This window comes from Aspergillus tubingensis (assembly GCF_013340325.1).
Source record: "Aspergillus tubingensis WU-2223L DNA, scaffold_6, whole genome shotgun sequence".
Taxonomy (NCBI): domain Eukaryota; kingdom Fungi; phylum Ascomycota; class Eurotiomycetes; order Eurotiales; family Aspergillaceae; genus Aspergillus; species Aspergillus tubingensis.
The window spans coordinates 1,153,716-1,179,230 of record NW_023336280.1 but is presented as its reverse complement, the minus strand read 5'-3'; the positions used below and the strand labels follow the sequence as shown (position 1 = coordinate 1,179,230).

Below are 25,515 nucleotides of genomic sequence, written 5' to 3'. Positions count from 1 at the left end.
TTCTTCTCGTCTAGATTGGATGCGATTGCCTACTACTGATACTGTATTGCCATTCTTTGGTTGGGCGCAAGGATTCACGGAGCACGGTTCGCGCGCGGGGTTTTGTCAGTGTTTCTGTATATTTGGTTGATTTTCAGTCGGGTCAGTCAGGTCAGGTTAGGTTTGACTGGCGTCGGCGCTTAACGGCGCATGGTCTATGGATGACTACTCGAGTCGGTTTACTTTCGTTGAATCCAATCATTTCTATATCGGTAGTAATTAACATTATTCATTTCTAGTTCCGTGTGCATGGGCATTTTTGCGTGCAAAACTGACTCGCAATTCTAACATAATCATAAGAACATCACAGGGCAGGGTATCAAATCATCGTCGAAAGGACAGGACCAAATCACGTCGACAGCGTTATATAACAAATCACAATAGCTATCCCTCAACACACCCCCTACACAGGGTCCGCAACTACGACCTCAAACTCTCATCCTCCGTCAACCCCCCATACGCCAACGGATCCACAGCCCGATAGTGTCCCGGCCGACTGCGTCTCCTCCGCCCATGGCCCCCGGAACCCTCCACACTGGAATGTTCCTCCTCGACCTCAACCACATTCGACGGACCAGACGAGGTCACCGACTCCTCCACAACAATACGCGAATCTCTCCCCCGACTTGCTCTTGACCTGCGACTCCGCCGACTGCCCCCGCTCTCAATGACCTCCTCGACAACCTCGCGCCGCCGACGTCGCGGTGGTCGTCGCGAAATCGAGCTTCCCTCTTCCTCCACCACCACCTCTGACATTGTTGCCGACGTCGCCGTGCTGGGTTCGCTGGAGAAGCGCCGCCCGGCACCCAACGCCAGGAATATTAAGTATAGGAGGAAGATGAAGCCTAGGACGCTGCCGATGATGACGCCGGCGACGGCGCCGGGGGAGAGGCCGTGGCTGTTGTAGGTTCCGGGGATGAAGGCGGCGGAGGAGCGTTTGAGGGCGGAGGGGATGATGTTTCGGAGAGATATAGAGGATGATTGGAATTTTTGTGTGAAGGGGAGTGAGATGTGGAGGTTGAGGTTTGGTGGTGGTCGTGGTATTCGTGGGATCGGGATTGGAGTCATTGTTGTTTGTTGATGGTGGAGGTGGAGATGAAGATTAAAGTGGAGGCGGGGATCAACAGGCGGGTAGATCGAGTTGTAGTAGTAGTTGTAGTAGATGGATATGGTTCATCGGGGGGAGGGTGGTGGTGGTGTAGACATGGATGTAGTGGGATAATGACCTCACAAGGAGGAAGGAAATGCTAAGAGGCAGGGAATGGAGATGAAAAGAGGAAGAAGATGGAAAAGACGAAGTGATGGGGCGGAGCGCATTGACAGTGGGTTTTGGGGATTAATCGGTGGCTGGGATGATGAGATGGGATGCGATCGACAGCAAGGCTCGATGCTGGGATTCGCGAATCAGCGTGGAGGATGTAAGACACTGGGTACTGACTTTGTACCTGAACAATAAATTGAATTTTTTCTTAATTTGATTGATTGATACGTTGAGTTATTGTCCGCTCTATTGTCATTGAACGTTGGAATGTGATGGTGGATCAGGGCGCAGATCGCAAATGCTTGGGTGCCTTATCGATCTATGCTGTGTTGCTGTTGCTGCTCCACCGTTTCTTCTCCTACCGCTGTGTGTTTGGCTGCATGTTTACTGTCGCTATTTCCCCACAATCCATCCTCTTACTCGCATCTGACTGATGCATAATCATGTTATTCTGTAAAATTGTTCCATATTCTACAGGTGGACTCAGTTTCGGGAAGCTTACACTGCAGTAGCAACATGGGAAAACTATGCCTTCTACTCCGACAGTCCCTGCGCTTAACCGTCCCCTTCCCCTGTTGTGGCCTACCTCTCAGAGCCAGCCAGCCATTTCTTCCCCGTCGAATTATCGAGTATTCTCTCTAACTAGCTACAGAGAAACAGTACCCGTCAAGAAAACCACGCGTGTCCTTTACGAACCCATCGAAGATGTGGAAAGAATGGAATATTATGAAGCTGGGGGCTATCATCCAGTTACAATTGGGAACTGTTTCCACAATCGCTATCGGGTAGTTCATAAACTCGGTCATGGTACATATTCGACCATTTGGCTGGCCCACGATGAAGTTTCCAATAGATATGTTGCAGTGAAAATCTGTACGGCGGATTCGAATCCCCTCGAAAACAGCGTGCTGTCCAGGCTGTCGCAACCCCAACAATCGACACACATAGACCGAGATTTGATCCCTACTATCTCAGACATATTCAACATACAAGGCCCCAATGGCAACCACACCTGCTTGGTCACCAGGCCGGCACGAATGAGCCTGTCAGACGCAAAGAATGGGTCATGGATCAGTCTCTTTCAGCTTGGGGCATCCCGAGCGATAGTAGCCCAGCTCATAATTGCTGTTCAGTACATCCACTCCCAAGGAATTGTCCATGGGGACCTTCATCGTGGGAATATCTTACTTCGGCTTTCCCGTGACTTTGATGAGCTGTCGACTGAAATGCTGTATGGAATGTATGGAGAACCGGTACTCGAGCCAGTCAATCGACTAGATGGTCAAGGAATTCCGCCAGAGGTGCCACAACATGGTGTAGTACCTATATGGCTCGGAGCCGCAAGTGAGGATGTGGCGCTTCCAGAAGCCAAGATATGTCTTTCAGACTTTGGCGAGGCATTCTGTCCGACGCACGAACGGAAATTCAGGTCTCATACACCTCTGCTGGTCCGTCCCCCTGAGGCCCGATTTGAGCCAACCCGGCCTCTGACCTTTTCGTCTGATATCTGGACACTTGCCTGTACCATCTGGGATATTATGGGACAACGAACACTATTTGAAGGTCTCCTTACGAATGATGACGATATGACTAGCCAACAAGTCGGATTACTTGGCCCGCTGCCCTCCGAGTGGCTCACTAAATGGACAGAAATTCGAGACAAGGGTAGTAAGTCGACTCACCACCCTCCCGCATCTTCGACTCAGGCATGGGAGGATCGATTTGAAAAACACATGCAGCAGTCGCGAGTACGGGAAGGAATGCCGCCTTTTGAATCAAGAGAACGTGATGCTTTCATCTCGATGTTACGCTCTATGCTTCGCTTCAGGCCGGAAGATCGCCCTTCTGCTCAACAGGTCCTCGAGTCGGAATGGATGGTGAAATGGGCATTGCCCGAATATGAGAAGATTCGCAATACTGCTTAGGAGCAAAAGGTGGAATCGTACTTTCAATACTTGCAGCTTGGGTGGAGTTATGGAGACTGATAACGAGTAGGAAGCCTGTGGTATTTATGTGTTCTATATATCAAGAAGGAAAGTATATGTATAATAACCAATGGGTCAGTTAATAGCATGCTATTGATACCCAAGTTTTCCATAACGATAGTACGCAGTGTTGAAGCAACAAGACTTACCTCAGGCATTAGGGGTCCTAGCATCTTGTAGCTTTACAAACTAGACTGGAGACCGACAAGAAGCCTACGATATACCAGGCAGCTACCAGAAATAGTGACATTGTTTTTGACTCATATAAAACTCTGAGGATACCTCTCCCACTTTGTTTGCAATTGGATCCCGCAAATAGCAGCTCCCATTACTTGCATTTCATTCCCTATTTAAAGTATTCTTTTTTCCGAGCATAACAACGAGAATTCGACACAGAACCCCAAATGCCAATAATAGAACACATCTACCCTTAGTTTATGATTTATTCCCTACTCATTTGATACTGGCACACTGCGCGTATCTCAATGTTCTTGATAATCAAAATTCACCATGGAAACCTGATGACCCTGCCCAGTGTGAGTCATGAGGAAAGGTCCTGGCACTCGGTAGCACCAGGAGCAGTATTATAATCAGCAGTATCAGCACTATAGCACAGGCTCTGTAATTCCTAGTGATATAGAAGAAGAAAATGGTGATTATCCAATAAAGACACATCCGTGGTTTCCAGCGTAAGATCTGTAACAATGTCGGTATTACCCGAAAGTCCACATTAATGAGCTCTAGGACGCTGTTTGTGGATAGTCTTGAGACATTCGCTGATTTATAAGTAGTAGAATGTAGAGCTGCGTACTCTTTCATTCAAAGTATGATGTCTCCCTCGCAAGCCAGTTTTATTTCAGACAATTATGTGATGTTGTGGAACTTTTTGTTCATCTTTATCACCAGGAACTCTAACTCGGTGCAAGTTCCTGGGTCCCACTTCGGGCGAACGATCAATATGTAGATCCTCAGAAGTGAGGGATTTGAGTGTTGTGACAACAAAATGTTTTTCACCCTCTAGATGTTTCAGCGGGTCCTTCTTGGTGATGCTCTGGATCAAGTAACTGGATCCGTCCACCCGGACTTCATGTACATATCAGGTTGGCTCTATGCCCGCAACTCCAACAGCGACCTGAGCTGTGAAAGTTTTCCCAGAAGATCAGGCAGGATTGAACTGCTTACTCAATACTTGAATGTTGCAGTATGACCCCGCACGCACAGGTGTAATCCTGTGCATGTATTGAGGCAAGACAGGGGTTTGGACAGAGTAACTTAGACCACTTGGGCCAAGAGATTCCCTGTGTTCTCTGTGTACGACAGGCTCAGATATGACTGGACTGCCAAAAGATATAGTGACAGATCAGCCACGATTGGGCAGGACATCTGAAATATGCTTGGTTTAGTAAAGCCTATGAGACATGTTCTTGCTATTGCGCCAGATTCGCCTTTGCCTTTGAAGTCTGCTGCCTGGCAGCGGTGTTCTCTTGCTGGCCTAGGTCTCAGCTATCTTCGGGTTTAACACAAACGGGGTATATATTGTCCTCCGGGTTTGAGGTGAGCCATATCTTCTTAGTACAATATGTATGTCTCAGCAGTGAGCTTCCCCTTCCAACTCATATTTGAAACGGGCATGATCGTGATAGGTTAGGCAACACCGAACGATGATGCAAGCAGTATTGGGAAAGTGGGGAGGGAGACACTTTCTCTTGAGGAAGAAGTTTGTAGTGATTAGGTACCGACGGTTTCTTTACTGCCATTTCTAGGGCTTCGATCAGGAGACCTTTCAAGATATTGTCAAGACAGCGGCTGAGTTGCCTTTTCCGTACTGGTCCTCTTGTCAATGTATCGGACGTGCTATTTCTGTGTTGTCTTGTTCCATTCGAAAACCCTGACGATGTGATGCATCTTGGATCTTTATGGAACCCTAGACCATCCGTCGCGGTCGCATCGAAGGATCAAAACAGGGCCCTCGCCGCTTTGTAATGAATCGATCGTCTTTAGCTGAATTTCGTTTGGGCCCGCGGTGCTCATCTAGAAGTGCAGGCTATTCAGACTGGAGCAGTTGCTATTGCGTGAGCACTGGTTCTTGTATGTCCCCACATGTAAAGCTCGATGAGCGGCCCGATGCCACGTCTGTAAGCTTGACATAGACAGGCGCACATCCAAGCTTGCTCATGAATAGGCTCATAAGATCTGACAGAGCCCAGTAGGTAATCCAGTCATACGTCGATTGAGATATTAGGATCCCTGACCTCGCAGAATCTGGTTCCTGTGTACTCTGTTCGTCGGACACCGTAGTCCGATCAATACAGTCACCGCAGCGATTATATTCCACGGTAACATCGCAACCATTTGACCTCTTGCCGACCTCGGAGACGCTTAATTGTTTTGGGCAGGCTTCGCAGTAGTAGATGAAAAAACGGGCGAGCATTTGTCTGACCATTATCCGGCACCGGTCCCTAAGGCAGATATACGGCATGCGAAGGCTCACACCAATGATATCAAATATTATAGGTGACTCTCGTAGGTGCGCGGAATCAATCATGCAAACAGTCTTGGGTTCCCCATTTGAATGTTCGAATGATAAGTTAAGAGCTACTCCGCACGCACCGCAGGTGCCTGGGTGCTGGGTGTCTGGTATTTTCCTGATCTAGAAGGGATGGTTTATCAGCGACTGTGGAATACAGTAGAATCGGAGTAATCCGTGTTACCATAAGCAGCCTGAACTGCTTATAGATGGCTTTCTCAAATCCGCCAGTCAGGGTTAACACCGGCACCACCTTTTGCTGGATACCGTAAGAAAGTTCAAGCAAAATGGCGATACGGGTGTGGCTTCAACGACAGGAGGCTAATGGGGCGGGGTTTAACACGATCGATGCTCTGGGGATGAGAAGTAACAAGGTGAATGTGGGTGTCATCAAACTGGCCAGTGGTATTCCTTGGGCGTTGTATGGCGTAATAATTATTTTGTCCTCGGCCGGCAGTGTTTGACCTAGAGATATGTCGTGGTTTTATACCAAGTTCCTGGAGAAATGGATTAGGCACATGCTCTTTTCAATCTTCCTCGACTGCCCCATGAGCCTCGTCGACAGCCCCAACAACCCATATAACTCTTCCCTTTCTTTGAATATACGGGTTGGGTGCCTTAACCCATGGTTATGGAAGCTGTTGTTTCTTTATATCCAATATGTCATGAATTGGGTCCGTCTTTGTATGCCCCCTTATAGCTGCCATGTGCCTTCTCAGAGGGTTTATAGTATATGTGCCTTCGTTGCTTGGCTTATTGACAACGCCCATTTCTCCTCGATTTCTCCTTAAGACCGCGAGGGTCTTTCCAGCCCCTTTATAGTACTTATACTCTCTCTCTGTTTCCTTTGGATATAGATGAGAGACTTGACCCACGGACAGGGTAGCTCTGGTTCTTTGGTATCCCCATATGCAAATATTGGGGAACGCCACAATAAAACATTGGCAGGGTCGTAGCAATACTGTGTGGCTTTGCTAGTGTCCTTGAGTTTTGTATTAACTTTGTCACTGCTCGTCTCCTGATGACGATCTCAAAAGGCGTCCGTTCGTCGTTCTATAGGAAATCAACTTGGAGCCTCCAAAATGCCTCCAGGTCGAGGCAGAAGGGTATGAGTGTGGCAGAGGATGTAGGGCATCATGGTTACAATCATAAAGTCTATCTCATAGTCTTAGCAAGACGATGAGATAACATCAATACCCCATGTACATACCATTTATGACTCCCGAGGCAAGGATGTATCGATTCTTATAGCCCGCGTGGTGTGCATGTATTCGATCATTTTTCCTCCCAGACATAGTGAAGAGCTTTCGCAAGCTCTGTGATTCCCAAAGAACTGAATAATTCAAGAGCCCATTCAATTGATGGAAACAGCTCTAGATCTTTGGATTCGGGCGACAATGGGATGATGCAGTACCATGTTTTATGGGATGGATAATAGAACATGGAGGACGGGCCATCTCTTTATCAGGATCCGACAGGGTACGTAAGATTGAGATCGATCGAATGTGTGGAAGAGAAAGATGGCCGATTGGGGTTGGCTGCATCTTTATAATGATTGTTTTCGGTATTAAATTGCTCTTTCTGCTTATTGAATATTTTCCTAATGAATTAATATAGTACTCCAGTCTTTCATATGATCGGAGTGAAGGTCGGCATCAACGTATATGCACTATAGAATGGATGTGAAGATACGTGGCTTTCCTCAGGTGGTTGTACATAGATTCCCTCCAGATATAGACGATAGTGAAGGCGATCCAAGGTCGTCCTATCGCGAAGAAGAAGCGTGTAAGGCTTTGCCTACTTTCAAGAGAACCATGAGTTCTACCCGGATAGAGTCAGGAGATTGGTGCAAGACAGGAAGCCCTTTAATATGGGCACAGATGCGCGTTAAATCAATTGATATTTGTGGGATGGTCCGATCTAGCGCCGGCAAATTCCTTGGACATAATCCAAGCTCAAGTTCTTCCAGACTGTTCACTGCAAGCGTGGATGGAATATTCCGGATAAGTCCATATATTTCGGGTTAGTAGAAGGGCGTGAATAGCATTCTGGCAATGAATAGTAGCACCTTATACTCATACACTTATTCAAAGATATAAGGTGACAGGGACCGGGTTCTCCCAGAGGGAATGTGCTGATTAGGATGGGCCTCCGTACACTTCACAGACATAACTAGGGTATGCTCGAATAGGACACTCACCACAATTCAATGAATTTCGTTGAATGTCCAGAGAAACCCCCCCCCCTGCTAGTAAGCTTTTCAAAAGCTTGAACGATTCTATAGACTTTTCACAAGAACTATATATATTAATGGTAAAATAAGATAGTCTAAATATATACTGAAGAAAGTAGGGTTCCAATTAGATCCAAGAACCATCAGCACTAGCAACAGAAACCCCTCCAGGCCCCGATGGCTTCGCACCGGCATTGCTAGTCTTCCTAGCCCTGACCTTAGTCACCGAGAAACTCCGACCAAGACCTGGTGCCTTATTCGTCGGCTTAGGTTCGTTATTTTTCTCTGTGGTATCTTCAAGACGCAGCACTACCTCCACAGCCTTGTCATCCTCGATGACCTTGGGATGTCTCGTGGCGAAGTACCGAGCGTACTTGAAGAGGGACCAATAACAGCTGACGACGTTGATGATGAAGAGGACGATTTTGTACGGCATGTAGTAGAGGAGCAAGCATTTCCAGGTGACGGTTTCCTTTTTCAGGCGCAGATGCACCAGGTTGAAGATGATGACGTTCAGGAAATACAAGCCGTTGGTGACGCCCAACATGATGCCGCAGAATGCTGGTTGGACAACAAGAGAGATCGGTAGGACGAAGGGAGCGAGGAGGTATAGTAGCGTTTCATAGACCTGGTGTTAATAAGTCAGCAAAGATCTTGTTCTTGTGTCATGGCACAGCTCTGCAATTGTAAAACCTACCTCTTGAAAAACAAACAGCTTCGCACCCAATTCCCAGAATCCGAGATTCCAGCTGCACAAAATATACTTCATGTTGTACCACATGCCGTTGACAAAGAAGAAATTCCAGCGCGTGAACCTCTGCTTGAAAATGGTCATTTCACCGAAACCTCCTCGCGAGCCTCCTGAACTGAAGAAGACTGCAGATGGGGTCTCTGTCTCGACAAATACGGCGGAGCACATGGTAATGCGCCCACCTAGTCGACGGCAACTATCACCGAAAAACCAATCTTCAGACACAGAGAATCCTGGATGGTCATGGAAGGTCTGCTTGAGGAAGTCGGTCTTCCATAAAGAAATGGCTCCATGCGGGAACGTGGCGCTGCCTAGGATACCGGCAAATGCACGCTGAAGACCTGATATCTTGTACTCCAGGTCCTGCGCCTGCTGACATAGGGTTCCGCGTGAGGACTCTGGCCCAACGCTCTTAATAGTATATCCGATACATTGTATACGGCCTTTCAGTCGGTCGCTAACGACAGGGAAGTTCGGAGGCAGTGCGCAGTCGTCGTCAATCAGGAGAACATGGGGAAAGTCTTTGGCCGCGTAGCAGCCAACAAACTGGGCAATAATCTTGCTTCCAACTGGACACCAAAGATGGTTAACACCATATGGCCGGCATACCTCTTCAGTGTTGTCTAATGGCTCTGGAGAGTTGCCGTTCGCAATGACGAAGATGTTTTCGGGCGGAAAGATGTGTAGCGCCGCGTCGAGTGTAGGGCCAATGATATTGGCAGATTTATAGCAAGGAATCAAAAGGGCTGTACTTTTCGCTGAGTTTCGATTGCCCTCAAGGTCGGCCTCTTTGGAATCGCTGTTCACCGGGGGAGGGTTCTTCTCGAAGAGAAGTAACAAGGGAGTAAACGCGTAGCTTTATAGTAAGTCATTAGTTTTTTTGTCGTAGAGACGATGAGCGATACCTACAGAATAGCAATGCCAATTGTGATTCCCCATCCACCTGGGATGACAAACTTGGTACGCACTACGTAGTAGAGCCACCACACGGCACCCCTCCAAAGAGGCATGCCAATGAGGACGAAGTAGATGAAGGCCAAGAGGAATATATAGACCGTATATTCAAACAGGACCTGGACCCAATACTTTCTCTGCAGGGCGACACGCCTTTCTTTGGCTTTCTCGTACACATCGTATATACTGTGCCGGTTTGTCCTTTGGGGAGGCTCTTCTGTCGGCTCAATGCGGGAGATACGGTAACTGTGAGGTCGGGGTGGAAGAGGCCACGCGTCACCCCTCGTCGCCGGAATAGACTCGCTCAGTTGTCTGCTGTGTGCTCCGAAGTCGTCCTGGCCATGCTGCCACTGGACATGAGAAGATCCGTTGGGAGAGAGCTGTGCTGGTTCGATCTCTGCAATCGTAGATATCCCAGATACACTCAAGGGCGCACTCTGGCGCCGGAGGCGAGTATCCTTAGGCTTTTGTGGGTGCGAGCTGTTGACACTGGCTGATCGGCGGAGTTGACCAAATTGTCTTTCCAATACCTCATTGCGGATGGCCTGATGAACAGGGCCAGGTCCAGACGCAGAGGACTCGTCATCCCGAGCTGCCCAGGGACCATTTACTTGGGTGGTGGCGGCCAGGAGATGGGCAGGAATGACCACATCTTCGACCATGGAATTGCGAGCATGCTTGCGTGACATTTCCCCTTGTAGTTTTCGAATTATCTGGCCATCGAGATTTCTGGAAGGAACCGTCCTTTAAAGGCCGGAGCCCAGTGGTACAGCGTCCAGGAACAAATGCCGGTGTCCACTTAGATGTGCACTTGAACCCAACTGAAAGCTTTCCTAGTCGGGCTAGAAGCCGGTCCAAGTAATCATCCTCCGGAGTTATACTCATCATCTAGAATATTTCGTCAAGTGTGCGGATCGGCAATTCGAATTTACCAATGGGCTGTGATGACCTGGGTCTGAAATTGTGCTATGGTTGGACAGGAAGCGTGTCCAGGTCCTCCGCAGAGCCAGACAGCAATCGCCACCAGCCTAAAAACATGTCCTATGTAAGCCTGCGGAGCAGTTGAGCTAGGGGATCGACTCCATAGAGACTATGGGATCCGCCCCTACTCCGCCGTCCAATTCGAGAGCTAGCTTCTGTAGTGCCTGTACAGAGTCCATAGTAAGGCATAATGCAGTTCTTGTATTCGTTTTCGCACAAAGCAAGACATTTGACACTCCGCCTGCGGGAAACATTTTACGCAGCATCATAGACTCTGCGGCAATGGCTGAAGCCACAAAGCTTCAAGTAACCTTCGCAAGAGCCGTACAAGATAAACAAGGAATAACAAGGTCGTAAACCAAAACCAACAAGGCCAAGCTAGCTGTTACGTAACTAGCAAGCACGTTGGCTTCTATTTCAAGCGGAAGGTGTCGCAATCCACGGAAAGAAGATGGCATGGTGGTCCCAGCCCTCAAGTGTCGGTAGTTGGATGGGTCCGTTCCTGAGACATCCGGCCAGTTTTGTCTATTTTTGTGCGATTAAGTTTTGCGCCTCAGTACGTGGCGGCATGACCCGGCGGGCTTAGGGCTGGTCGGTGAGCGTCATCCACGTTCGCAAGATCTCCACTTAGCGGGCCGATAGCAATCTTCGGTTCCTGAATGAAAGAACAGGAAAGGATCAGCATTGTTTTGGTTTTTAAGACAGAAAGAGCACCGTGATTGGAGATGTCTCATCCGGTTTTCTCTAGCAGTGAAGATTCTTCTCGTTGACTTTTGTTAGTTTGGTACGCGAAATGAACGTGATCGCGTAGTATGAAGCCTATTGGCGATGATGGTGTTCGCTTAGCCAGGAAAAAACAAACATCACGCTAAAAGTAACGGAAGGAGTCCGTGGGACTTTCTAGAATACGAGCTGAAAGGAATGGACCCCAATGGCTGCACAAGGGTTTGAAAATAGCATGTCAGCAGGACCCTTTTTCGAATGGGGGCGAGATGCCAGCCAGGATGAAACAGCGATGGTGTGAGAGGTTGAAAGTGACAGCAGAAAGAATTCAGCTTCGTCATTTAGACCTCATGCTCTCCCCCTTTTGTTCAGAAAGGCACTTTGCCAGACAATCTGGCTTCCTGATGTCTTGTCTCTACGAAGTACCTACAAGATATCCGAGTTCAGAAATATACCCTCGAGTGGTCAACCACTTCCATATCATTACTAACATTACCACTATCAATTATGGAACCATCTCCGGTCGCGTCAGCCCAACAATAAGGCGCGACAACGAAGTGCCTAAGCACTAGCCTGCAAATCCTGGGCGATCATATCGGTCAGGTTGTTCAAAGTTGCCTTCTTGAAAAGCACGTCGAAGGGGACATCGACTTCGAAAGTGCGGTGGATAAACATCCGAAGCTCGGCAGTCAGCATGGAACCCATACCAGCCTCGTACAGAAGCTGGTTTCCATCCAAATCAGTCTCCGGCAGAAGGATGAGATTGGAAATCTTCTGCGAGATAATGGCGCGGACGGCGTCGCGGGCAAAGGGCTCAGTGAATGCGGCGTGGGTATCCTTCATGAGCGGCTCGACGGCCGGGAGTTGGTGCATGTATGCCACTTCGGAAGCCATCTTGTAGCTGATGGAGATCACCCGTAGGTTGAGTTGTTTGGGAAAGGAGGAAGTGTCGAAGAACGACTTGGCTGCGCAGTAGCACACGGAGATAGAAAATGCTGGGATGGGAAAGTCCAACTGAAGACCTCCTGAAAAGTTACAGGATATTGACCACGAAAAAAATGAAGACTGAGACTATTGCCTGGGGGAGCAATTTTAGCTAGAGCTCGCATGCCCTTCATATAGAGGTCAATATCGATGACTTCATGACTCCTTGCGCTGATTCTGTTTTCCGCTTCCGTCGTCGACAGATGCCCCGGCATGATGACAGAATGATCAGCGATAAAGTTGCATTCCAATAAGCTCTCCGGGGCTTATCAATGGCTGCTCATTCGACGAAAAAATTCCAAATGAGGTTCGCCTTGGAGCCGAGCCCCCCGGTTTTGGGAATGTTATGTGGTTGGGGATAGCTTCATGCTCGGACGGCCTTTTACGACAGCAATGACACTGACACAACAGCGAAAATAGGCAGAATACTGTAGCAGTAGCATGTGTCTTGGTTGCAGAATGAGATAGATGTAAGGCGAGATTTGTCCACAGCTATTACGACGTTCCGCCGCTTCCGTCCGACATTCCCATACCAGAGGACAGCTCCGCGGATTTTTGAGCTGAGCTCCGCGGATACTTATATGTACCAAGGGGCATGCCGTTCTTTCGCACCTGAATGTGCTAATATTGACCCAGAGGAATCCACAGTGTAGAGTACAATGGTGGGTTAGCAGTTCTGCGCTTTATCAAGAACTGATTCGTACTCAGCTGTTGTATTTGAACCCAGGAATGGCATGGTTACACTGGCCCAGCTGTACTTCCAGGAAGAAGAATGTTGTCTAATCGCCTCGAGGGTAGTGATTGGTACCTCTAGCGGTCGCATTCCCTTGAGTTCGGAAGGTAGATAAGTCTATCGAGATCTAAACTTCTCTTCCTGGTAATATATTCACTGAAGTTCATTGGACTGAATTAATGGATTTCGGGATAGACATCACAAATTCGGAAGGACCATCCTAGCCCTTCATCTATCCTCGACTCTGTCTCCAACTAGCAGTTTCTTATCATTGTGAACTACATAGTTTCTTCATCCTCACTAGCAACAAAGGCATCTAAGCACTCGCTCGCAGACCCTGGGCAATCATATCAACCAGATGATTAACCGTAGTACTTCTCTTCAAAAGCACAACAAATGGAATGTCAACCTCAAACATGCGGAAAATAAAGGTCCGAAACTCAGCAGCCAGCATAGAATCCAACCCAGAGTCACCCAGAGGCTGATCCGCTTTAAGGTCATTCTCTGGCAGAAGAATGAGATTCGATATTTTCTTCGACACAACAGCCCGAAGAGCATCAAGACTAGACTCCACACTTTGGTTGTCGCGCAGCGCCTGTGCAATATCCCCAAGGAGATGCGCGGCCGCCTTCTGTGTTTCGCTTTTGCCCTCGCCCGCGGCGCCGCGGGCAAAGGACGCAGTGAACAATGCCGCCCGAGGATCAGCAAGGACATGGTTGTCACCTTCGAATCCTCGTTCCCGCTGCTCCCGGAGACTGGTGAATTCCACACCGGTGAGAATGTGGCTTCCTGCCAAGTGATCGTAGCGAAAGTCCCATGTACATGGTTCTTGGTTAACGAGAGCCATATTCATGATCTGGATTAGTTCGTCCTCATTGATGGGGTGAACGCCTCCACGCTTCATGAGCGCTTCGATATCTGGGTGCTCGTGCAGGTATCCTACTTCAGAAATCATTCCGTAGCCGATTGAGATGGCTGGCAGCCCCAGGTGGTTACGATAGCGGGCGAAAGCGTCCAAAAATGAGTTGGCTGCGCAGTAGTTGCTTTCAGTTGCGGTGCCTATGGTCCCCGAGATGGATGAAGTCATGACGAAAAAGTCCAGCTGGGAGTCTCGGCCATTCTTCCTCAACGCATTGTGAAGATTCCAAGTCCCCTGCACCTTGGGACCCATAGTCGTGTACCATGCATTATGTGGCATATCACTCCATATAGCCTCGTTGAGTGCCATAGACGCCTGATTCACGCCTCCAATAGGACAATCTGCCGCTTCCACGGCCCGTTCGACATCCTCATAGCGGCAAACATCTCCCCGGATTACTATGATATGGGCCCCTTGCGCTTGTAGATCATCAACCAAGTCCTTCGCCTCGGATTTGTCAGTACCCGAACGGCTGAGGAATATGAACCGTCGAGCACCGCAAGATATCATCCACTTGGATATACTGCGACCTAACCCGCCCAGGCCGCCAATCATGAGATAGGACTTCTGGGCACTAAATGCTGTTTCATACTTCTTCGGGATGACCCTGATCTTGGTGTTCGGATCATGGAATGACACAGTCACTTTGCCCAGCCGAGTACCCAAGGAGAAGTGCCTGAATGCGTCGGTGATATCTGACGCTTCAAATGTCTTAATCGGAGAACAAGGCTCAAAAATATTAGCTCTCACTAGTTCAAGACTCTCTTTGAGTAGGGTCTTCCAGAGTCTGTGATGGGTATGGTTCTTCGAGAGATAGAGATTGGATAGATCGAATGCCATGAAAGAGACATTGCGACCGAACGTGGACATATCCAGGAGGCCATGATCAAGGATGTCACGTTTCCCAATATCGATGAAGCGGCCAAAGTCGGCACATGCTTCAAAGCTGCTGCGCATAAGGTCGCCGGTCAGGGAGTTCAACACCACGTCAACTCCTTGACCAGATGTGGCTTTTATGATGGCGGGAAGGAATGATGAATTGCGCGAGGTGAAGATATGGGCTGGATCTAAACCATTATTTTCCACGAGATATGACTTTTTAGTTTCATTCCCAACGGTGGCAAAGATCTATCATTTAGCTTAGCCGATTTATCGGAGCTTTTTACTGCGCCGCCTGCAAGTTTCTTACCTTGGCTCCAAGATGCTTCGCGTACTGGATCGCTGCCATTCCAACACCCCCAGCAGCGGAATGAATAAGAACGGACTAATTGAGTAAGCTCAGCCTTGCGAGTCAGAATATGCAGTGCTTACTTCTCCTGGCTGCAAATTTGCCCGATGATGCAGTGCATAAATGACCGTTGAGAATACCAGCGGAATTGTGGAGGCTGTCTGTATATATGGATGAGCTCCTATTCGCTGGTACGGACCTATCACTTACCGTAAAATCCTCTTCATCGCGCAATTTCAGCACTGCCCATTCTGGTAAGCGCTCGACGGTTGCAAAATGGCTTGGTGCCATTGCAACGACACGATCACCAATCTCGAACTCCGAAACATTGTCGCCCACTGCTGTGATTATACCGGCACATTCGCACGAACACGTTGCATCCTTAGTGTCCACCTTGGCGCTGATCGCATACAGATCCTATATCCTTTGTTATTGACAAAAAGGAAAGCTCTGAGCGTGAGATATACCTTTGCGTTTATACCCACACTCTTCACGCTGACCTCCACATAATCCGGATGCAAGGAGGTTGAATAGTCTTCCTGTACAAATTGGATTGTGTCCATGTGCCCCGGGTCCTTGATATCTAATTTGCATCGTCCGGCCATTGCTAAGGAAAGATTCATGGTTTCGTTGTTTTGCTTGAGGCGGAAGGTTTCATTCAGACGCTCGTCTGGTTCCCAGCGCGATATATGGAGGACGCCATCTCGTTGCGCGAATTCGAAGTCCGGTTCTTTTTCATAGATCAGTCGGTCTAATACCTTGACAATATTATGTAGACTTTCTCCAGATGATGCTGATTCATCGCCCACATCTAAAACCGCAAATTGAAGTGAAGGCTGTTCGAGCATTAGCGCACGGGAGAGCCCTAGAACCGGCGCGAACTCGGGCTTTTTTCCATCGATAAAACCGCCATTGACGACCCATACAATCTTGGCTACACGATCGGTGATATTCTTCAGCAGTGTCATTTCACGTTCGGTCATACTGGTTAGAAGCGGCTTCTGCTGTTCTAAGGCTGATACGACGAATGCACGGTCCGGAACGGTCGCGGGGCTGACCTGAGACAAGCTAACGATACTGACGAGAGATCCCAAATGTTCTTGTAGGATCTTCTGGAGCTTTATGTCTAGGGTTGTGATTTTCTCATCTCGGGTCACCTGCACCATTGTCAGAAATAGACGCATTCAGAGGTGATCGAAAGAGCTTACCACGACTGTCGGGATTTTGATGATCTTTCTCTGGCTAACGATGTCCTTTATAGTCCCAACTGTCACAGGGAAAGAATCACTTCCTCTTATAGTCTTTGTCCAAGTAACACCGTCGCTGGGAACATCCCCTATTGTGATGACAGTTGCCCCCGGCGCGAGTCTGCTGACAATATCCGGCGTCCAGAGGCCAACCTAGAGCACGTTAGTGTTAGAGTAAGTCGGACTTGCGCAAAGCTAAACATACCGAGGGGACGATAACTATATCGAACTTCTTGTCTTGCGGGATTTGATCCGAATTTTGCTCATCTTTTGTCTCCGAGAAACCCCCCACACCGACTAGATCGCCGTTTACCAGGACCCCACGATGATAGGACTTGTACCTTCTGAAAGAGGAGTCAACACCTAGTACGCCACGAACAGACTCTGAAATCTCCGTTTGACTCCCCAGTTCGAGGATGTTGCTATTACAACGTTGATGACAGGCCAAATCCAGGACACCGACCAAACACAGCACGTCGTTGGTCGCTTTATTAGAGCCGTAACCCCGAGTGAAATGTTCTAGATAATTATCAAGACCCCAATTAGTCAATGCAGAGAGATCTGGCTTCCACGCAGCTCTCAGCAGGGGATTGCGTTTTTCAGTGTTTTCCGCCTGCCTGTTCCCTTGATAGGCAATACAGCGAGCTTGGCTCATTCTTATCAACACTTCCCCAGACGAATTAAACAACTCTGCATCAATTCTATGCGTTCCAGAACCCACGACCTCTGACTTGGTGTCAACATACCATGGCTTATTCGTATCCATGTCAAGGGCCGACGGAGGCGCGACGTATACCGAGTCCATTGCAACAGGAACCGTAGCTCGCAGTTTGCTCAGCCAGCCACCAGTAGTCACAATGAATGAAGTTTGTAGCATTGCATCTATAGAAATCGGATGTGCAATGTACCGACAAAACCTGTCTCCGCGCTGAAGATGTGTAGTAGATGCTGCTATGGGCGCCGTCCGCGCGCGATCCCGGAAAATCTCCTCCATGACAGCGAACCGAGGGCCCCAGTTCAACCCTACTTGAAGGAACCTGTCGTACCAGACGCGGACTGCATCTTTCTGCATCTTTGATCTCTCAAGATTAAGTTTCCGATCTATACATGGCGAGGAATCCGCTAGCCGCACCGCCGCATTCATATGCAAAGTTGCCCGCGAATCGCCGTCGATCGAGACGACACTGAATTTCCACCAAGTGTCCGAATTCGTCACACTAGAAATAGCCATCGGGCGCATCTGGGAAAAGATCTCCACCGATGACTTCTTCTTGGGGTCCATATCGAGTGCTTTGACGAAATTGAGATCGCGAAGTTCCACTCCAGGACTGTCTTCCAGCTTTAGCCCTGCAACCTGGCACATTGCTTCGACTGTCATTGCAATATATGCCGCGGCGGGGAAGAATACCCATGCGCCCAGGCAATGGTGAGTCAACCATTTGGCCTCATTGAGGTCCAGTATATTGCGCCACGTCACACCTGAGGTGTTCCCTCCTGATACTTGTGATCCGAGGAGCTCGTGCCGTGGGTATTTGCGGTGACGAAACTCGACACTGGCGCGAGGCTCAGTCCATAGGGTGGGTGAGCTGTAGTCCCAGGGGTAAGGTGGCAAGTCGACTAAGACGTGAGGTTGGGGGGTATCTGCAAACATCTTGCGGTACTGAAGCTCATCATGTCCGTGCAAGAACAAGGAACCGACAAGTTGAAGGGTGGCTACCTGGGCATCTTGGTGGCGTATAAGAGCAGAATTGTAGGTATAGCGATTCTGTTTCATGACTGAGGCAGTCTGCTTTATGGGGAGCTGTAAGGCCGAGTGCGGACCGAGTTCTATCAGATCGTAACTCCCTTTTTCCAGAATGATTTTGATGGCCGCGTCGAATTGTACTGGAGATTCGAGATTCGTGCGCCAGTATTTCGGCGTCCCGACTTGACTTATACTGATTGGGCCACCGGTCGCAGTTGAGATCATGGTCACTGATGGCGTGGGAGTATCGCTTTGACCATCAAGTTGGCCATTAGCGTAGCCGTTGACTTTCTCACTAACATGGCCATCAACATTTCCATTAACGTAGCCGTTGACACTTCCATTATCATGATCATTAACATGACCATCAGAAGAGTCATTCAGATATCCATTGATGTGCCCATTAACTTGTTCATTGACATGACCATTGGCCTGGCCATCGGTCAAATACCAATAGCGCTTGAGTAAAGCCTCATATCTCGGCCCCACAGGCTTCATATGTTGCGAATGATACGCTGTACCCCCAGTCATCAATTTGCGTGCCCAAATATCTCTCTTCTGAAACACTTTGAGCAGAGAACCGATGGCATCCGCATCGCCACTAACGGTAGCACTTTCTGGAGAGTTCGCACATGCAACGATGACAGACTTTGTTAACCCACATTCCTCGACTATCGCCTGTGCCTGATATTTGCCAAGACCTACGGCAACCATAGAGCCTTCAGCAGATACCTCAGCAACAACAGCTCCGCGAAAGTAAGCCGCAAAGATGGCTTGCCGGGCATCGATAGCCCCGATAGCGTACGCTGCTCCTATCTCGCCAGAGGAGTGACCAACCACCGTTTCCGGGAAAACACCCCAGTCTTTGAGCATATCCGTCAGCGCGATCTGCACCGCAGTGCACAGTGGCTGCGATATTTCGGCGGCGCTGATATCACAGTTTTCGTCACCGCGCAGAATACCCTCAAGCGTCCAGGCGGGAGCTTCTTTCGGATGAAGAGCACGGAGGCAAGAGTCAAGAAAACTTATGGCTCTTCTAAACACGCTGCTGAGACTTAGAAGCTCCTTTGCCATGCCAGCCCACTGTGTACCCTGTCCGGTATAAACAAAGCACAACGATATTGGTTCTTCATTGTCGAGACCTCTCAACCTCAGGTTTGACATATCGAGCCCCTTGTTCAGACTCGCCTGAGATTCGATGAAAAAGCCACGAGTAGCCATCTTGGAGCGACGGCAACTCAGTGTGTATGCCAGATCATTGATCGGAATGGGTTGAGCGGAGTGAGAAACGAATTCAGCCAAATCACTAGCCATCTGTCGGAGGGACATCTCAGACCGAGCCGAAAGAGGCAAGAAATAGAGCCTGTCTGAATCTTCCTCAACCGGTGATTCCCCATATCCGTTGGTCAGCAGGCCTGCCTCCCATGCTTCAACAATAGCATGGCTATTTGAACCTCCGAAACCAAACGAATTGACCGAGGCTCGTGGAGCCCGGGATACCGGCCACACTTGATTCGCAGTGACAATGTCTACGTTCCATTCCCTGCATTTGATCCTCGGATTGATTACCTTTACCCCAACCGTCGCAGGGATTATCTTATTCTCGAGTGCTAGAATGATTTTGATTAGACCCGATAGACCACTCGCCCCCTCGCTGTGACCCAAATTTGGCTTGACCCCGCCAACGAGCGTCGGGCGTCCTGTTCGATGCTGAAAGACACCGGATATTGCCTCGACTTCTGTAGGATCACCGACTTTAGTGCCGGTCCCATGCGCCTTTCATTATCAGCATATATATTTGCCACCATTCCAGGAAGCGTACTTCGACATAATCCGTCTCTCCCGGATCCAGACCTGCCCGACGATACGCCGCCCGAATAACGGCCCTTTGCCCTTCCACACTGGGTTGAGAAATGCCCGGTGTTCGACCATTCCTTTGCAGCATGATTAGTATTTAGCCCTCCTACCAAAATGGACACTCACCCATTAACAGCAGTCCCCCTAATGACCGAACGAACAGGATCCCCATCCCTCAGCGCATCACCTAGCCTCTTCAAATAAACAGCGGACACCCCCTCGGCCCTCGCATACCCATTCGCCTTTTCATCAAAAGTATGACACATCGCATCCGGCGACAGAACCCCCGCCTTAACAGCAACCATCTGCTCCTCCGGCGATTGAATCAGATTCGCAGCCGCCACGACAGCCGCATCACAGTCCCCAGCATCGAGCGCCAAGCAAGCCGAATGCAAGGCATACAACGACGACGAACATGCCGTATCAATAACATGCGACGGGCCTCGCAAATCGAAGCAATGTGTAATACGATTTGCTAGCACAGCTAGTCCCGTTCCCGTGGCAGTGTATCGAGAGGAATACTCTGGGTCTTTGTACTGCATGTTCAGGAAGTCGTTGGTGAAATTGCCCACATAGACGCCGGTATTGGAGCCGTGCATTTTTTCCTGTGGTATGCCAGCGTTCTCAAGCGCTTCGTACGTTACTTCGAGGAGCTTTCGCTGCTGTGGATCCATGGATGTCGCTTCCAGGTTGTTGATTCCGAAGAAAACATTTTCGAAGGCGTGGATGTCTTCTTGGATGGAGTAGCCGCCGGTAGAGTTGATGCTCCCCGGTCGGTCGGCGTCGGGGTGGTAGTATCCTGCGGCGTTGTAGCGCGAGGGTGGGACGGGGCCATAGCCTGTTGCGTTGTTGATGAGGAGGTCCCAGAGTTTGGATGGGGATGAGGCTTGGCCTGGGAGGCGGCATCCTAGGCCAATTTTAGTATGAAAGTACCATCAGTTTGGGAGGGAGTAGGGTTTCTTACCTATGCCTATAATGGCGATGGGTTCACAGGGAGTAGTTGATGTTGAGTGCTCCATGCTAGGGCTCAGTTATGGCGTTCAAACCTTATCGACGATAGTTTGTGATAACATCCGATGTAAGAATAAGGGAGTGCTAATCGGACTATTTATTCGCGGCTTCATCAATCAAAACTATAAAAAGGTCAAGTTTCTAGATACATGAATCCTGGATTAAGAAATCTGTCGGAACCTGTCGATGAAGGCTGCGCGAATCATGATGAGACGCATTCCCGAATAAAACTGGAAAAGAAAGTAGAAAATCAAGACATACAAAAACTGGGACAATGCGTCAATTTTCCTGCTTCGGCATGCTTGGTCTGTTTGCTGGTACACGTCTCGGGTTCCTACAGGCTATCCACCATTTTTCTGCAGATATTGCCGCTGTCAGTAAAGTTTATCGTAGAATTTGCGGTATAAGAAGGAAATTACAAGATTTGCTTACAGTGTAGGTTTACTCCGGAGTAGACTTATCCTTGATTCGAATCCGGCTACTTCTCCTTGACAGGTGGTAGTTCTAGTACCCAAGCGATTTATATCGGTCGCATTTCTTATTTTGGGATATAGGAAAATCTACCAGGCATGTTATGTCCCATAATAAAACGCTTCGATGTGTTTCTAGTCAGTAGATGTCAAGCAGATATTACAAACATTAGAAGAATCATAAGAAACCCCCTATTCTTGACCCCATCCCAATGTAGCAACCACTACTCTTCCACCCCCAACTCCCGCAACAAATCCGCCTTAACATCCCTCAGAAACTCTTCCATCTGCTCCTCCGTATGATACGCCTCATTAAACACTACCCTCAACGTCAACTGATCCCGAAACGTCCAAACATACACCACGCCCTGTCTTGCGAGCATCTCCACTCCAAGCCCCGCATACAATATACTAAACCCACTCTCAGGACTTCCATACTCCCTCTGCAAATACTTCTCTAGAACCCCTAGACTACTGATATCAACATCACTTGGCGGCTCATCCGGCGCCGGAAGGTTCCGCAGCAACTTCACCAACAAGGTCGCATATTCGCGATGAGCGAGAACATACTCTTCATTAAGTCCCCGCCGATATTCAGCGTGATACTTGCGCGCATTCTCTTCCCAGGTACTTGAGGCGTCGACGTGGTACATCCAGCCGGTGGTGAACAGCGTGGCAGCTCCCGCCGGGCCGGAGTATGGTTGGGGCATGTACGGCCGCAGCGTGTGCCGGATAGTGCTAGTGTAGTGACGACCCTGGGCACGATGCTCGGGGATAGCATGCCGGAAGTTTACTGCTGCGACGCTTGCGTGCGTGGCGGCAGTAATGCCGAGGCCCCGGGCTTTCGTGGCGGAGAGAACAGCGGCGGTGGTCGCCGGGGTGAAGGTTAGCTCGGCGGCTCGGGTGCCCGTCGGGATGGTGGTGGCGTCTCCCGTGTATGGGATTCCGACGGCGCCTTGGGCGTAGGCGAAGGTCTCTACTGCTTCCTGTGCGATGTCCTTTTGCTCGTCTGTCGGGTTTAAGGGCATTTTGCCGGCTTCTTCGACGGATAGGGATAGTCGGGTGGTTTCTGTTCCCCAGGTGAAGGCGTCGAAGGCGTTGGGGAGGTTCCCTGAGAGAATGGTGTCGGCGTGAGTAGACATTAGGTCGACGAGCTGGCCGAGGAGGAGGAAGCCGCCTACTCCGTCAGTGCGCCAGTGTGCTGTGTGCAGGAGGAGTTGCGAGGATTTGGGGATGTAGTAGATTTGGGCGTCAGGGGCGGGTGCGATGGTGCGGATCACATCGTCGGCGGATTGGGCGTCCGACTTGATGAAAAAGGTTTGCGAAGCCCATTGATTGAGGGTGTCGACAGAGTCGGGAATTGTGTACACGAGGTTGGCGTTGGAGGAGTCTGGATGCGCTGCTAGACTAGGGTGTTGGAAGCGCAGGTGCAACCAGCTGTGGCGGATCAGGGCTGGGAGGAGATCGACTGCGAAGTCCCCGCGGGGACGGATAGTGATAGTGAAGTTCACTGCCCAGTTTTCACGGCCTAACGGGTGGCCAAAGTCACTGACCAGCTTGATGAACACCTCGTTAGGACCAAGGGGCCGGGTGAGAGTGTTCGCCGAGTGCTCTGTTGTTGTCCACGGCATGATTGTAATAAATGTGTGGGCTGTTGCGGGGTCGATGGAAGGTCATGACCTTGGGTTGAAATATATGCTTTGCAGCGAAGGATTTACTTAGCTCTAAGCCTCGTCTATTGGGGGCTAAAAAGATTAGTCGCTACTAGGACGACAAAGCATAGCCTTGTCTGTGCTCTCCCGATGAACGGTGAGACGGGAGGAAACACTGTCCATCATGCGATTCCCAGCGGAGAAGATCGAATGTGATATTTGACCAATCGACGACAAGACCCACTGCCAGTGGAGTGCGAGTTCTACTTGATCAAGCAGGTCATTTGACAAGAGTTAGCACTACCCATGCACTAGCATGCATAGCGCTCATTCCAGTCCGCTTGAGCCCCGCTGAAGAGCGATGATGATGCTGCCTTCTGCATTAGCTCGGGGTCACACAGCAACAGTGGTAAACCAGGAATATAAATATGACTTACATGCATTGAAAACACCCAAAGTCAGTATATAAGTCCCAGAGTTCCAATGCAGGTGGACGGTGTTTGGCCTGCTCCACTGATCCACCGAGATGTCGCATAAACGTCGAGGAAAATCTCCATTCATGGGTCCCGTACAAAAAAGTTCCAGGGGAAGACGAGGAATTTAGTACGAGAGCCGTGAAGCCTGATACTACGGATAGGCCCTCGGCCGCAGAACGTGTGCAAGCCAAGTCGTTCAATTATGGATGATGAATGGCAGAGGATTGCCCCGCATCTGACCCGTCAATGAGCAGACAGGGTGAGTTTAACATGAAATTAGCCAACAGCATGGAATAGCATTTCCATTATGACAGAATAAACTCACTGAATATTGTTATGTTGAAGGATCGCTCAAGGACCTGCTACGAATCCTTATCTTATCTGCCTATTGTTGCCCAAATTTGGGCGCATGCGGAGGAAGGCCAGGAACACAACAAGGAAAGTAGCCTTCGCGCCAGTGCTGAGAGGGTGACTTGGATTGGTGCATTACCGATGCATCTCACGTCTCCACTGCCACATCACAGCTGTACTATAAGTCTGTGTAGTGCTATATTGTGATGGGCGCTAAGTTGCAGTTTGCATGAACGCGCCGGGCCAATGATTTTCATCCACAATAGCAGCTGAATGCACCTCAAGCTCAGCTCCGCATTCCCCAATCGTTTCATGTCTACAATGGAAAGTTCACGTCCCAAAGATGTCGCGCCCTCGTCTGGTAGCTGCTGGAATCTGCTCCGAGGGGTGTTCTCTAGCGGGAAACAGAAAACCCAGACCACAGATCGGCCACAAACAGATCAACCCCAAGAAATTGGGCGGACAAACTCCGCTCAGAAGGTCCCGTTTAATCCTTCGCCCGAGATAGACTTATGGTCACCAGCACAACTGGCCATTCCAGCACCTCCACACTAAACGATAGACCCAGTATGGGATCGACAGCAGTCAAAGGTCTCTGGCAGGAGGCATATGAACTGCTTATCCGCGACCCAAATAACGCCGGTCTAGTCAAAGCCTACGAGAGTGCTCTCTTGCATGAAGAGAAGGAAGGAGAGGGTCCCGACAACGATGAGCACGGCATTAGCCCGCTTCTACACACGATCGTTCGCCGAAAGCTGGAGGATATCCGGTATTCTCTAACAAAGTTCCGTTTGGGAGGCAAAGAAATATTTGTTAAAGACCAGGTCCGTCGGGGGATCAACTTAGTTGTGTCGGTACAAGGTATTGTGACCACGGCAGTGAGTTCAGAGCCACATGCTGCGGTCCAGAACAACCGATTGGAAGCACCCTTTTTCTATATGGAAGTCTATAAATCCAAGAGGAATAGCCATTTCAGTGATGTCGACTTAAGCATGGTGGTCATCTAGCATAGGGTTACTCCTCAAGACCCTTTCAATACCCCTTACCGGCAATCTGCGTGGTGCAGCCCATACAAGGTCCTCATAAAAGCATCTGTAACGCTTATTAGCCATGAATCTCCGTCTTCTCTTGGCTTGGGGAACACGTAGGCTCCAGGGTCATAGGGATAGACGCTGAAGACTCTAGGTAGAAGGAACCGCATACGCCCCGCTCGAGTTAGCGGCGGGGGGTACAGATGCATAAGGAACATGCATGTTTAAAGCAAGATATAGACGACGAACGAGGAGAATGGCGACACGCATGCAGCTAGTTGGACAGCTGAACCATTCGTTCATACTTAATTCTGTATGACTGCGCTTTTGCTTCGCTTTTTCTGTATATTCATTTGTG

General features: G+C 49.4%; 7 protein-coding genes across 7 annotated transcripts; 2 read left to right on the top strand and 5 right to left on the bottom strand.

Moving 5' to 3' along the window:
• Positions 1-459: 459 nt before the first annotated feature.
• Positions 460-1,107, bottom strand: AtWU_04148 (formyltetrahydrofolate deformylase; the record flags this gene model as incomplete). Its single annotated transcript, XM_035499259.1, has 1 exon — positions 460-1,107. One exon carries the CDS (start codon positions 1,105-1,107, stop codon positions 460-462), a length of 648 nt encoding a protein of 215 aa, XP_035355152.1.
• Positions 1,108-1,827: 720 nt separating this feature from the next.
• On the top strand, positions 1,828-3,225 carry AtWU_04147 (kinase-like protein; the record flags this gene model as incomplete). Its single annotated transcript, XM_035499258.1, has 1 exon — positions 1,828-3,225. The coding sequence occupies one exon, from the start codon at positions 1,828-1,830 to the stop codon at positions 3,223-3,225; it is 1,398 nt and encodes a 465-aa protein (XP_035355151.1).
• A 4,947-nt stretch (positions 3,226-8,172) lies between these two features.
• Positions 8,173-10,439, bottom strand: AtWU_04146 (glycosyl transferase; the record flags this gene model as incomplete). The annotated part of the gene is made up of 3 exons (XM_035499257.1): positions 8,173-8,673; positions 8,743-9,652; positions 9,706-10,439. 3 exons carry the CDS (start codon positions 10,437-10,439, stop codon positions 8,173-8,175), a joined length of 2,145 nt encoding a protein of 714 aa, XP_035355150.1.
• A 1,576-nt stretch (positions 10,440-12,015) lies between these two features.
• On the bottom strand, positions 12,016-12,348 carry AtWU_04145 (acyl carrier protein; the record flags this gene model as incomplete). Its single annotated transcript, XM_035499256.1, has 1 exon — positions 12,016-12,348. One exon carries the CDS (start codon positions 12,346-12,348, stop codon positions 12,016-12,018), a length of 333 nt encoding a protein of 110 aa, XP_035355149.1.
• A 1,139-nt stretch (positions 12,349-13,487) lies between these two features.
• AtWU_04144 (polyketide synthase) lies at positions 13,488-21,185 on the bottom strand (the record flags this gene model as incomplete). Its single annotated transcript, XM_035499255.1, has 10 exons — positions 13,488-15,218; positions 15,280-15,354; positions 15,402-15,479; positions 15,529-15,735; positions 15,786-16,475; positions 16,527-16,718; positions 16,771-20,085; positions 20,132-20,243; positions 20,293-21,073; positions 21,131-21,185. 10 exons carry the CDS (start codon positions 21,183-21,185, stop codon positions 13,488-13,490), a joined length of 7,236 nt encoding a protein of 2,411 aa, XP_035355148.1.
• Positions 21,186-21,871: 686 nt separating this feature from the next.
• AtWU_04143 (uncharacterized protein) lies at positions 21,872-23,278 on the bottom strand (the record flags this gene model as incomplete). Its single annotated transcript, XM_035499254.1, has 1 exon — positions 21,872-23,278. The coding sequence occupies one exon, from the start codon at positions 23,276-23,278 to the stop codon at positions 21,872-21,874; it is 1,407 nt and encodes a 468-aa protein (XP_035355147.1).
• Positions 23,279-24,695: 1,417 nt separating this feature from the next.
• On the top strand, positions 24,696-25,133 carry AtWU_04142 (uncharacterized protein; the record flags this gene model as incomplete). Its single annotated transcript, XM_035499253.1, has 1 exon — positions 24,696-25,133. One exon carries the CDS (start codon positions 24,696-24,698, stop codon positions 25,131-25,133), a length of 438 nt encoding a protein of 145 aa, XP_035355146.1.
• Positions 25,134-25,515: the final 382 nt, after the last annotated feature.